Source organism: Protopterus annectens, chromosome 8.part0 (assembly GCF_019279795.1).
Source record: "Protopterus annectens isolate FY-2018-M chromosome 8.part0, PAN1.0, whole genome shotgun sequence".
Taxonomy (NCBI): domain Eukaryota; kingdom Metazoa; phylum Chordata; order Ceratodontiformes; family Protopteridae; genus Protopterus; species Protopterus annectens.
The window spans coordinates 504,680,537-504,695,443 of NC_056741.1; the positions used below are offsets into that span (position 1 = coordinate 504,680,537).

A 14,907-nucleotide genomic window follows, 5' to 3' on the forward strand; every position below is an offset into this window, starting at 1 on the left:
TCACTTAGCTGAAGTGTACAGTGTTGCCAGCCTGTGTTAATGAGTGGACAGTACGTGTGTGATGTGTGCATTACAAATTAGCAGGTGTACATCTGTGAACATGGTGTGTGTGCACTGTCTGCATGTGAGTGCATAGTGGGCATGTGGGATGTGCGGCATACCCTGTTCTACACATTGTTAACATTTCATGGTATCTTTCGATTGCCAGTATGCATTCTACTACAGATATGTACTAACATGGGTACACGTGTGTATGACATGGGTTGGCACTATGCTGTGGGTGATACTGTTGATATCTGTCAATGATCTGCAGTCTGGCAGTGTACACCACCTCAACAGCATGACTATAACCAATCATTAGATGATATCCTGACAAATGACTCACAATTGTAAGGGAACTCAGTAACAGTTGGATCCTTCCAGTACTATACTATAACAGTAACCAGTGGTATTGACTGCCACACGTTCCTGGGACCACACCTGTGTGGCATAAAGCCCTCTTCAGTACATGCAAACATGCTAGGGATATGTCCATCCACATCTGGTAATGCATGCATTGGCCTACACTGCATTCCCCGGATGTGACGCATATCCTACACAAGGGTATCATACAGACATATACCTGTTGTCCAATACATGCTGTATAGCAGTACGCCATCTATGGCATAGTCATCCACATTTACTATACATACTATCCCAACAGTACCACATAGGTGGTAGCGCTGAACATGTATGTTGGGTACCAATGTGTACAGACAGGCACGTGTTATGTAATCTGTCCCTTGGTATCCACATATCCATAGGTATTGTGGGGTCCCTCGGTGATTCACATAACCCATTAGGGACCTGCATGCATATCCACAGGACTGGTGCACATCTATCATGACTGTCCATTATTGCCAGTCGTTGTTGTGTATGAACATGTCTGACATATACCCCAGCAATTACCCTCACTCACAGTACTCTATAGTACCTGTCATGGGTGTGTGTGGCAGGGATGTCCTTGGCCATGGATCACTACATTGGCCGGTCTTGACGCAGACATAGATATGTGGCTTATGATCTGAGAAGCAGTGGCACAATCTGTCGAAGGTTACAAATGTATTCATGCAGTATGCAGGCTTCACACCTATGTACTGATTGAGGTCACATGTACACAAATCTGTCTGACACACAGATACCCAATGTGTGCAATGCACATACTGTGTGAAACATATGTCATACAGTAGTAAAAGTAAAACCCACACTGCATTGACCACCTGTGGCACACACACACACACACACACACACACACACACACACACACACACACACACACACACACACAGTGTTTGCAGGGCTCAAACCCCTTCCTAACTATGTTATGACACTAGTGAGATATGCATTAACACAACATGCTATCTGCTTTACTGGGAGCATTCATTTCCAAAGCTCAATTTGTAGGATGCTGACATCATCACACTTGGCAAAGAGGTATTCACCACTCCTAATGTATTTCCACTGTCTCCAAAAAGGCCACTAGGCTCAAAGGCACTCTCTCACACACACACACATTCACAGGATTCAAATCCCTACCTAACTATGTTATGATACTGGAGAGATACACATTAACACGGCACGCTATATGCATCACTGGGTGGTTTCTGTTCTCCTTGAATATTTGTAGGATGCTGACATCATCAGACTTTCCAAAGAGAGATGTGTCTCTTTTAAAATGCGTTTTCACAGTCTCCAAAAAGGCTACTTCTCTCAAAGGAAATCACACACAAACACTCCCCCCTACACACACACACACACACACAGCAATTGCAGGATTCAAATCCCTACCTATGTTATGACACTAGTGAGATATGCATTAACATGACGCGCTATATGCTTTACTGTGTGATTGCTATTCACATGCTATGTTTGTAGGTTGCTGACATCATCAGACTGGACATGGTAATGTGTGTGCACTTAGTGTTATGCAATCCCACGAATGAACCTTGTGGGTCAGCAGGTGTGAACATCTTCAACAGAAATACACAATTCATACCTGGTGTGATCTATCTGTGGACATATTACCATTCCTTCATATGACAGTACACATTCCTGCACGGATTGTAGGTTTTGTGGAAACCACATGTGTCTGTGATGTTGGTAAAGGGCTATTCAATGTCTATGTGGGACCTGTGTTGCACCTGTCAGTGATGTATGTCCTGGGTGTCTGCCTTGCAAGATATCTAGCAGGTTTGGGGAACATGATGTGCTCATTAACATACCACAGACATTTGTGTTGTGTGTTTGCTGATTTACAATATCTCTATTCCTGACTGCAATCATGATGGACTCCATGGCTAGCATTTCAGACTTGGTAGGCTTATAGGAATATAGTTCCGATGGTGTGTTGTGCACCAACACTTGTGGGGTGTGCCACATGTTGCTGTAACACATTCAGTGGTGTAAGATCCTGTAGAGAGTGTGAGGCTCAACAGACTATTTGGGTGCACTGTCTGTTTGTCCTGTCATTCACTTATGACACATATGGGGAAACAATGTTATCCACGTGATGGGATTCATTTGGCATTGGGAGGACCAGTTTACACATTCTACATGTGATATCTCCTGGTATGATGTTAGGGTCTTTTGTCACTGGGAGGTGGGTATGCATGTATGGGCCTGTCTGACAGGATGTTGACATTGTCAGTCAGGTACAGTTGACCCTGACTCAGGACATATATGACTGTGCATTGATATTTCTGACATAGCTGAAGGAGGTGTAATGTTTCTGTCTGTACTCCTTTGCAGATTATCTTTCCACAGCAACAACAGACCTGAACACTAAAACCCTATTATACTCTTTTACCCACTTGGCACACTACTGATCCTTTGTGATCAGTCGACAGTGTATGTCATCATCATCATATCCTGGCATGTCCAAAGGTCGGTTTTGTGTGTACTCTCCAGTCCAGCTGGTGCATATTAGAATTCTGACACATTGTTACAACTGCCTTATGAACACAGGTAACACTGTCCTCCTACCAACAAACTCAGATATCTGTGAGAGGTGCAAATATATAGACAGACAGGAGGCTGAGCTCTCCCAAGCCATGACTGGCACAGTCTATCGGGTGGCAAAGGTAACCACACACACCACAAATACAGTCACACATGCACCTATGACAACAGCAAACTGTAAACATTGACACACAATGACATACTTGGAGCATCTAAATATACTCTGCCTAAGCAGCTGAGACATCCAAAGCAGACACACAAACAACTGCTAACACACAACCATACACACATATCATCACATAGTTCACAAAGTCATTGTGCCACACAGTCACTGCCCTTAGGCCTACACAACACACTTCATACACTTGTATTAGGTGAATGTAATTGTCTGTCACACTGACATCCCACTCACCAGGATGAACAAGGTGAAGGTCACTTTGTGCTGTGTGTCGGGTGCCAGGATATGCCACATGACACAATCACTGTTGTCAGTCCACTATAAGTACAAATATGGCTCCATAATTGACCATTCTGGTGTGTAGACCCTAAGACATTCCTCCCTGGACTACATGACAAGAGACATAGAGGGGCTCTCTGATCATATAGCCCAGGACAGTATGACCCTGACCTTGAGTAGCATATTACCCTCACCAAGTACTATGTCACAGTATACAGATGACATGATCACTTTTAACAGTTGCCTAACATATTGTTGTCATTCACAGGGGATCCAGTGTCTGTCAGCCTGGGATTACATGCTCAACATGCCATGTACATTCGCTATGGACACCATGCACCTGTCACCCCTAGGCTTTCATGGACTGCCTTAGGCTCTTGACACACACATAGTGGCTGTTTGAAGCGAGGGTCAGAAGACATAACCACAGCCATAGACGTTACAGGGTACAGGAAACGGAGAGTGATGGTGTTCAACAACTGATGTCTAACACTCAGAATGCATGCACTCAGGACTCACATCAGTATGGAATATGTCAATATATGTGCAGTAACAAACACCTGGTTCAGGCTCACAAAAGCATGGCAGCACTAACAGGTTTTACATCATACCATGGTTTTCAGACACAAGACTCGGACCGGACAACAACAATAGGGGGGAATCCATATACATCATTCATACTCTCTGTCCTGGGGCCCCTCCTGTTTTGCATATACTTCTCAGAAGTACAGGCAAGCATGGAAGGGCTGTGGCTGACTAAGTTTGTGGATGACTGCAAACTGGGTGCTATAATAGAGTCTCCGGCTGACAAGGAGATCCTCCAGAAGGGCCTAAATGAGACTGATGCATGGTGTCAAAGCCATGGTCTCAAGCTAAATGCAAAAAAATGCATAGTAATCCCCTTTGGAAAAAAACAGAGTACCCGCAAACTACAACATAGGGGGTAATCCCCTGAAATCTGAAGAAGAAATAAGGGATCTAGGGACCCAAGTAGATAGTCAGCTTTCCTTTGATAACCATGTTGCCAAAGTGGTTAGAAAATCCTTCTATGTGACCCATCTGATCATGAAAGGGTTCGCATCAAGATCTAATGATGTAATGGTGCCTCTCTACTCTTCCCTCATCAGACCCATTATTGAGTACAATGCACCAATTGGAATGTACCTGCCTAGATGTCTCCAGCAGTTGGAGAGACCACAAAGGTACCTAACCAAGAGGATTACTGGCCTCAAACAGTTGCCCTATGCAGCACGATTGAAAAAGCTAAGACTGTTCTCTGTTGCATACCACTTTCTCAGAGGCGATCTCTGTCTAATGTACAGAGCCATGTCCAACCCAGAATTGTAGAACATGCTCCATCTTAGCAAAACCAAATCGACTCGAGCTACATGCTCTAGGGATATAAACCTCAACACAACAATGAATAGAACATGCTGGAGGGATAGATTCCTTTTGCAGAGACTTCCCTTACTAAGGAACAGGGTCCTGATCTACATAAGACAGAGCCTCTCACTATCATTCTTCAAGAGGAACCTTGATGAGTGGATGGGTAACAGAAAGTTCACACCGGGGATCACACAAACAGCACTACTAGATAGGGGCCAAGGGTACTAGCTGCTAGTATAAGGATATAGGGAACTACTACCGTACAACGTAGCTGGGCTAATATATGCCTTTGGGCAGATAGCCCAGTACCAGCCTGTGAACCTATGAACCTATACACACACCTCCAGGTTGCTAGTAGTACACAAAGCATTGGGGAACGTACATGTGCAACTGAGAGTGGGCAAAACTGCATTTCAGTTTGTAGTCTGTTACAGACCACACTCCCAAACATGGCACAACAGTCGTTATTCCTGGGAACACTGGGAGATGTGAAGGTCTCACCAAACACCATTATATCGTGTGACTTCAAATACACAAACATTGAATGGGTATACTACTCAAGCAGTGACACCCTCACACAACAGTTGCTAAGATTGTTACACTCAAATGCTAGGGCAGACCTGGTCACCACACCAACAGGGGGTTAAACATGTGGTACCTGATCATCACCCACATGCGGACTCTATGTTCCACAACAGAGGTATACCTGTAATTGTTAAGGTCGAAACATACATTCATCTCATTAGACATACATATCCCATAAGCACACACACATCCTATGGGATCTCAGTGACATACTTCTCATGAGCAAACGTCACACTTGTACAAACTGAGGTGGTATCCCTCAATGACCCTGGGACAGTGTTAATTACAGCTCAGACAACTTCATACTTTACAAGCACATTCTAAGGACAACTACTGGAATTCATGGATCATGTTATCCCAAATAACTACAAGACTCACTCCTCCAAAGGCAGGGGACCTGTCTACTGGACCATGGCCATTACTGAGCTATACAGGGACAGGAGGAGGCTACTACATTATAGAGCACAATCACAATCTGGAAGGCATCGCTGATCAGTACTATGGTATAGCTACGATCATTTGTTGATTCATCTAAGGCTCACTTCTAACGGACACTTGCAACAAACGCTATGGACAATCACAAGGCCTTATTTAATTATGTCAGGGACCTGTGTGGGAACTCACAGATATGCTGTGAGTTACTGCCTAGTTGCAAATGATACAGTGAACCCATTGACATTGCGAACATCCTGGACAACAGGTTCAGTGGGAATGTTTCCCCACCAACCCCCTGCAGTGCACATGTCCATCACAACAGGGTGTAGCCTCCCTGACATCACAGATGAACATGTGTGTGCTGCCCTCTCCATAGCAGAACACATACCATCAGTGGGACCAGACAGTGTCCCAGACTGTGGCATACACAAGATTCATGACAAATTTCACACTCAGATTATGTCACTGTTCAATATCACAGTTACTACAGGATGTGTACCCATGGAATGGCGTACAGCTACGGTGTACCCGCTCCACAGTGCTGGTGCCACAAGGGACCCTGGACATTATCACAATATATGCCTAACTATCCTGGTCTGCTATGCTATGGAGTATACACATCATGGAATACATACACATAGACATTGTGAACCTACAGACACTGGATCCTACACAATTTGGTGTTGTTGTGGGCATATCTTGCCTCTTACAGATGTTTGATGTTTCTAAACAGTTAACAGGTCCATAGACATACACAGGGTTGTCCACACAGCCTACCTGGAGCTCGCACACCACTTCTGCACAATACCCCACTTGGCCTTTACACATGAGATCACGGGATTCAATATCTACACATATGTCACAAGATGGATTGCTAACTGGATCATGGATAGCACACACATGGTCAGTATTGCAGGTGCCATATCTGACTATACACCAGTTACACGTGGCATCCCACAGAGCTCAGTCCTGGGACCTCTCTTGTTCTGTATATATTTCTGATACATACTGGCTAACACAGGAGGAATATGGATGACCATGTTTGCAGATGACAGCAAACTGTGTGCCATAATCGACTCCACAGCTGGCACAAGCATCCTCAGAAAGGGTCTCACAGAGATGGATGACTGGTGCCAGAGCCATGGTCTACAGCTACCTTACTTTAGATGCATAGTCATCACCTTTGGTAGTAACATCGTGCACACACATTACCACATAGGTGATGATACATCACGTATAGTGTGTGTGGTTTGTGATTTGGGGACATGAATACTTAGTACTCTTGCCTTTGACATTCACATTACCAATGTTGTTGGACACACATTCTATTTAGGCAACCTTATCCCATACAGTTTTACATCCAGATCAGGTGGGGTCATTTTAACCCTGTAGTTATCTGGCACATGCTTGGATACAATGGCCCATTTCAGATGTACCTTACCCAACACCTGCAGCAACTGGAATGTACACAGATTTACATAAGTGAGTGGATCTAGGGGGTCACACAGATGGTATGCACAGTTTGGCTATGGTCACTTCAACTCTCCTCAGTTGCTTACTGCCTACTTGGATGCAGTCTGTGCCTTTTGTTTGATGCCATGTCCATCAAAGCATTGATGGGCAAGCTCCACATGAGGATGTCAAAGTCCCTTATAGCTACATGCTCCAGGGACAGGTACGTGAGCAATGATGTTAGTAGGACATGCTGGAGGGGCATATTATCATCACAGAGGCTCCACTCACAAGCGAATGTGATCACAGTACCACATATGTACAGACCCATGCTGACCACCTACAGGTGACATCTTCACAGATGGACGGGTGATCGTATGCTTAGCCCTGGGATATGCTATGGGCCCTTGCTAGACAGAGTCAGAATGAAATGAACATATGTGAGATATCTTGTGTGACCTACTATTGACAGGCACAGTCTACTGATCGTGCTTGATCGCAGAATACAAACACACTGTGGCTAGGCTTCTACATACCATAGGGCAGATAGCCTAGTGTCAACCTCTGAACCTATGCTAATGTTCGGGATGCACATTGTTCAGTGATGGTACTGATTGCAGGTTTTGTTTCTTCTTTGCTTTACCACTTCCTATGAACAACCTAGGTTTCTGCATAACATATTTGATTGTGACAGGATTTCCCTATTTTATATTGTGTCTGTTGTCATATCACTTTGTGCACATGGTGGATTGGTGAATAGTGTGAGGTTCCTGGGTTGACACTTGCAACTGAGGGATATGTGTGGCCCACTGCTGTACTCAAACTTAACCTAAGTGTGTGAGCATGCCCAGTTCAGACTTTCAGTGTTTTGTTGCTTGACATTTGTCTCATAGTTTTAAGTGTGTGAGCATGCCCAGTGTGACCTTGCAATATGTTGCTGTCTGAGGTCCCTACATTTGTTGATGTGTGTGAACATTACCAATATTAACATTTATACTATATGTGTGTTGAATATCAGGTTCTATTATTACTGCAGGCCTCACCTTTGTGTCTTAACTCGACAGGGATTATGCTATGCCTGCAAGGTTTCCATGAGATACTTAGCATTGACTTATCAACATTTTTTCATACAAGCTGGCCATTGACATACTGTCATGGTTTAGTGGTTCTGTACTCTGACTATAGTGCACTGTAGCCTGGGTTTGAGGACTGTCACTGCTTCATATTTTCATACATGCCAGAACAGACTGCTTCAAGAAAAGTGAAGCAAATATGAACTTGTTAACCTGCTTTTGATGAACTATACCCACATTTGACCAGACTTGCACAACATTGCTCAATGTTGCCCAACATTGCTGGACAGTGCACAATATTGCTGAACATTGCCTGTGGTTGTGCTATTTAGTGTGTGCAATTTTGTTTACATATACTAAATAGTGGTGAGAGCTGTTTAGCAGTGCTTTGTATTTCTTAACACATAGCAATCATGCCTCAGGTGGTGCTGCAGGGCTGCCTATGTTGGATGCACATTTTACACTCCTTATACATGTTTAACAGGTAGTGTCAAGTCAGGCATCGCTTTTACTGTATGTGCGAGTCGGAGAGAGGTATAATTTCCAGGGTTCCTACTGAGCCAGTGTATATGCTATGTGTTGCCTCTTTGCCAAGGCCAAAGCATACTGGGCATGCCTCCTTCTGCCTACTGGGGCAGGCTCAGGTTGTTCCTCCTCCGAGTCACACTCTGCCTGTGATGGCCTTGGCAATGGTGGGTGGCTATTGTGCCTGGCCCAATGCTGCTCCTGCTGCAGCTGTTTTTGCAGGATCATACTGTGTAGCATAGCACATACCATGACTATTTGGGTACATGTAGTTGGTGAGTACTGCAAGGCTCAACCAGATGTGTCCAGGCACCGGAACCGTGACTTGAGCAGCCCAAACACACGCTCGATTACATTTTGTGTTTGTGCGTGTGCCTCATTATGGCGTTCCTGTTCAGGTGTGTGAGCATTTCTGATGGGTGTCATCAGCCACGGCTCGAGTGCATATCCAGCATCCCCCACTATGTGACCATGAGGGATGTCCCCATTGGCAAATGTCTGGTACAGCTGTGTCAGATGTAAGATATGGGAGTCATGGTAGCTTCCAGGGCAGCCAGCACACACATTCATTATTATGCCCTGGGCATCACACACGACCTGGCAGTTGATGTAGGGGTAACCCTTGTAGTTATAGTAGACCCTACCCCACTCACCGGCTGTTGCTTTCATGCGAATGTGCGTGCAGTCTATTGCACCCACTACCGCTATTTGCTGGAAGAGACGCATATTGCTGGCCAATACCTCACGGGATTTGGGGAAATATACATGATCACTGACATGTGCTGCCATGGCATTCAGGAACTGGTGCAGTACCCTAGATGTGAAATCCCCATCATATCGCCAGTTGGTCTTAATATTCTTAGGCCAACACATACCTTGGTTTCCACTGGGATGGGTTCCACTCTGTTGGTTCTGTGTATGAGGCATGGCCTGCACAGCTCAACAATTTGCTGCATGAGGTCTCTGTCCACTCTATAGTGCTACACTATCTCCAGCTCATGTAGCCCCTGGTAGGTTACCCTAGGCCTGTACACTCTTCTCCGTCTCCTCACTGTGGGTTGCTCAGCAGCATTTGCATTGTCACCACCCTCAGCATGTTGCATATGTCACCTTATGACAGCAATGGCAGCCCCTAACATTTCTTTGTCTCAGTAAAGCTTTTTCAGTTTTCACTTCTATTAGCTTACTGCAGTGTTGCAGTGTGTCTGAGAAATACATACTGGAATGTTTTTTGCTGAGTTTTGAGTGCTGGGCTGGGCTAGTGTAATGCCTGTGTAATTGACTGATTCTGATTGTTTTCACCTGCTAGCTCTGCTAGTACTCCCTGGTTAACTTCCTACTATTTGTTGTGCTTCCTTTTCCCTTTCTGTTTCCTCAGGGGGCAACGCCGCTCAAACAAGCGCAAACACGCGCACACCAGCTCACAAACGGGCACACATGCTTATACAGACTAAAACTTGCTTATTCCTGTTAAAACCCATGCACATCAGTGCAAACATGCTTACAACTGTTTACACAGCCTTACATATGCTTACTCAAGCCTACACGCGTGCACACATGCTTACACGCATGCACACTGTCTTGGGTTTACTGGCGCGCACACGCTCGCATGCACACTCAGCAAAAAACTTTGGTGTTATCCACAGCATACACCTTCAATTTCTTGACTTTACATGGCCTACCTGTTGACACATCTCTTTCACTATTATGTAAATGTAAGCTGACACATGTCACTGCTGCATTGAGTTGCACTCCTTTCATACATACCCTCGTCGTGATGTCACCTATCTTCTACTCTGTTACTCCCTTTATCCTATTCCTACACTCCACTGACTGTGCTCATTTGCTATGTGAACTTGCGATTCACTATCATAACTCTCATTTGCATAGGATTGCCTACTAATGCTTAGTTACATCTCTTAGACTGAGCTTCCCCCCTTAGCAACCTCTACTCGGTGGCCATGTTGTCTTCAGCCTGCCATTCCCTTGCATTGTAAATTCATTTTAGCTATGAAATCCTATTTGTGGAATTTAATTATTAATTTTCTGCTTTTAAGGGTGCAGCGCATTTGCGTGGCGCTGTGCTACGGTTAAACCCCGGAAATCGGGATTAAAAAAAAAAGTTATTTTATTTTTAATTTGCATCACTTCCCATTGCCAATGGCCATATCTTTGGCCATTGGCATGCTTCCTCCTGTGAATGCATGCTTTTCTTCCAGCTGACACTGCTCCGTTTTGCTATTTGCAGAACCGTACTCAGTTATCAACTGAGTACATTTCTGCAAATAACACTACTCCTACTCGGACAGGTTCGGGTTTCCTGGATCGCAATTTTACCTCATTTGCATGGCTTTCACCTGCAATTGAGGTAATTTGCATATCCCAGCCCTGTCCGTGTAGGACTAGTTTGGAGAGCTCAGTTGCATGCCCCTGCCGGCTATTCCTGGATCGCTCAGCGGACATGTTGGCTTGCTGGAGTCTTACTCTACTCTTAGACTCCATGCAAGCCTTCATGAATCTGGCCCAGTGTCTGTCCTACTGTTCGGTTGTTTGACTACCTTACGTACCTTTTAATTTAGTCAATATCCTACATGGGACTTAATCCAGATGTTAGTAAACAATGTATACACTTTTATGATCTGTTTTATGCACATGGCCCTATGTGCCTAGATCCTGATGTTATTTTTTTTTCCTTTTGCATTCAATTTCCCTCTCAAAACTTGACATATTCTTTCTGCATTCTTTCATTTGAATGCTTCACTCCAATAAGTTTTATATAATGACTGTTTTGCTTCCATAAAGTCTGTTATTAATCTGTTCTGGATTGGTTAAGATTTCAGGCTGACAGAATTTTCTAGAAGTAATTTAACCTTTATAAACCCATGATTACTGCACATCAAGGGTGGTAAAAATTGACATGAAGTAACAATCATTTACAATATGTTTTATTCCCTTGTAGGTTTGCTTACAGTCTGCAGTAACTGTTGTTCATGAATATACATTCCAAATAATTTCCTTACTAATGGTGTAGAGTCAATATTGTTCTAGTCAGTTTCTGGTAAATTGAAGTTCCCATCTAGTCTTATTTCTCTATCCTTTGTTTCATGCAAGAAATGTACAAATTCCCTTAAGTTATCAAGACTTGACTTTTGTAGTCTATATTCTTCAACAATTGTAATCTGTTCCAGGGTTATATTTATGTCACAGTTACACACTCTGTGGTATTGGTGTTATCATTTAGCATGTATATTACAGTAACTGCTCATTGTCATTCAAAAACATGGATTCTGATTGGACAGCCCAACCAACGTGCCCATTGTAAATCAGGTATATACCCATAAAGAAGTCCAGCCATTAAAAAATGTCTAGCCAGTAAGGTACCATTGAGAGGTCAGAAATTTCTATTGGAATATGCTGCAGAGCAAAATACAAGAAAAATCAGTATATTTTCTATAAAAGTAAAGAAACAGAAATGTAACTGATTTTCCTTTTATTTTTGCACTGTCCCTCCTTAGATATTGGAAGGCTTCCATACATCTCAGCTGTCCAAATCTTTTCAGAATATGTACATTTTTGACTCAGTTCTCGTATTTTCCTCATTAAAAAGGTACTTTTCTGGCAAGCCAGTTTTGATGGAAGATCAAATAATGGCAGACAGTTGAGGTTTAGGCTTCATATCCTTCAGAAAATGCATGCTAACATAAACCCTTTTTTTCCAGTAACTTTCTAAGCTTTTGTCCCCCTTTTTGGACCTTTGTTCCCCCCATTGTGATGAGCTTTGTCCAGGTTTCTTGCATTAAGAGTGGTAAGAAAAAAGCAACAGAGATTCTCTTTTCTCCTTTGCTTCTCTTGAAGAGCACTGATGTATTGTGCAAGCATAGAAATGTAAGAACCACACGTATGAGCAGTGCACCAGGAAAGGCAGAAGAACATGAAGGAACACTACAGAGCTAAAATACAACAATGTTATTTAAGAAAGTTAAGCAATTTCTTTCTTAAATTATGTCATTGTATTGCAGCAATAACCCACTCCTGAATGTGTGTGTAATCTGGATTTATACACAATTGGCTTTGTTTTATCACTCTGACTTCACCCTCATGTTAAAACACCACCAACCATGAATAAATCCAGTACTACCTTCACCTAGTCATGAGTTATTGCTTAAATAATCAGAGGTTTCATAACAATCGTTAACCTCTATCAATACACCTATACATATTTGGGGTGGCCCTTGTTCCTTATTTTTGGAGAATCGGGAACTTGAATGGCAGCTCAAATTAGATGCATTCAACTCCCCAGGCCTAAATGAAAACTGTAACATTTCATCAGTCCTAAAATATAAGTCCTTTTTGAGATAAATTTTGTAAAATTCGGGTAAACATGCATATATTTTTTAATCTTTACACAGTAAAAATAATACTTATATGGGGGCATTATCTTTAAGCCCAACTGCCATAAATAATAATAATTAAACTTTGTCATTTGGTATTTACATATACACTTTTTAATGTAAGATGGTATTGCATTTATTGGGTTTCAATATTAATATTTATTAAACCATTTGACTTGTTTATTACTAATAGGAATTTTTTAACTAAAGGGACACGAAATAAATAAGATTTTTTTAGTAGCATAATTTAACATTAATGTATTTTTTAAATTGGGAATTATGTGCATTAATGGTCAATATTTCTCATTTGTTTTTGAAATTAATTGGTTTTGTTTTATTTATTCATTACCCTTGTGATTGTAAGGAAGTGACGTATTTTGATACTTTGTATTCAACTATTTAAAAGGTTTGGCGCCTTTTTAAACTGTTTCTCTGATGAAACTACTTTGTTTTTAGTGGCGAAAACGCTAAACAATTTTTTTATAAATAAACCAGCGTTAAGTCATTCTGGTTTGGTCTTCTCGATTTACTGGATACCTGTGCCTATTTTTATCTACAGTTTTGTTTTGGTTTTACGTTTATACATAACTTTTTGTTAGAATGTCTGTTACAGTAAAAATGTTTTACCCTGACACAACTGTTTTTCAGTCATTATCCTTTAATCATGTTTCCCAAACAATATCAGTATCATGGTTATGCAAATAGAGCAAATTTAACATTAAAAATAGGCCATTTTGTCTTGTAGGTATTTACTACCAAAATATTTTCATGCATGCTAAGGTGACTCTCCTTTCTACATGAGATTTGAGAAAAAATATATCCTAAAACTTGTACAACCTATGCTATCTAAGAGGCTGTAAGTTCCATAATAACAATTAGAGATTGCTGGCAGATGAGATCAGTTGTACCAACATGAATAAAAACAGCTCCATAGTTCCTTGGCATTCTAAGGTCCTGCTCACACCCTGTATTTTTGCTCCTGACAAACATAACACTATTTGATGTTCATTAACCTCTCTGCAAATTTAAATATAATTTCTTGTAATAATTGAATCTGTAATTATTAGAATATAATTTCTGACCAGATCTAGAGAATGTCCCACTTCTAATTATGTTATGATAGCTCTATCAATTGTTACAACGGGATGATCTTCATTACCAGTAGTCTTATTAATGTCACTGTTTTCACCACTTACTTCATTTGCAAGCATAAAATTCTCATCTAGCTGTCTTTCTACTTCCACAGAATGAGCCATGTTATCAGTTTCAGCCCTTTTCTTCTTTTTTCCTACAATAATGGTCTTTAATCTATCCAAATTCAGTTTGGATGCTTCTTTTTGGCTTACCCATTGCATCTTCTTTCTAACTTCTCTGTTGAAAAAAAATGATGTTATTTTATGTAGACTGAATGTTTTGTGAATGAACAATGTTACCATTCCCACTAACACCAGCATTGAATGGTTTCAGATATGTGTGATGTACCGATCTTAACTTAATATAGTATTAGTACAAAAGCTTGTGAAAAAATATGGATGTTTTATAAATATAGATATATTTAAGCTAATAAAACATAAATGGAACATGATATTGTCAAGACAGTGGGGGG

The 14,907-nt window shown here is 41.9% G+C and overlaps 1 protein-coding gene across 1 annotated transcript in view; it reads right to left on the minus strand.

Moving 5' to 3' along the window:
• The window catches only part of LOC122808283 (melatonin receptor type 1A-like), a 169,296-nt gene extending 154,739 nt beyond the window's left edge, over nucleotides 1-14,557 (minus strand). The window contains exon 1 of the mRNA XM_044079246.1: nucleotides 14,461-14,557. Coding sequence (XP_043935181.1) covers nucleotides 14,461-14,557 — 97 coding nt within the window. The remainder of the gene's footprint in view (nucleotides 1-14,460) is intronic.
• Between the last annotated feature and the right edge of the window lie 350 nt (nucleotides 14,558-14,907).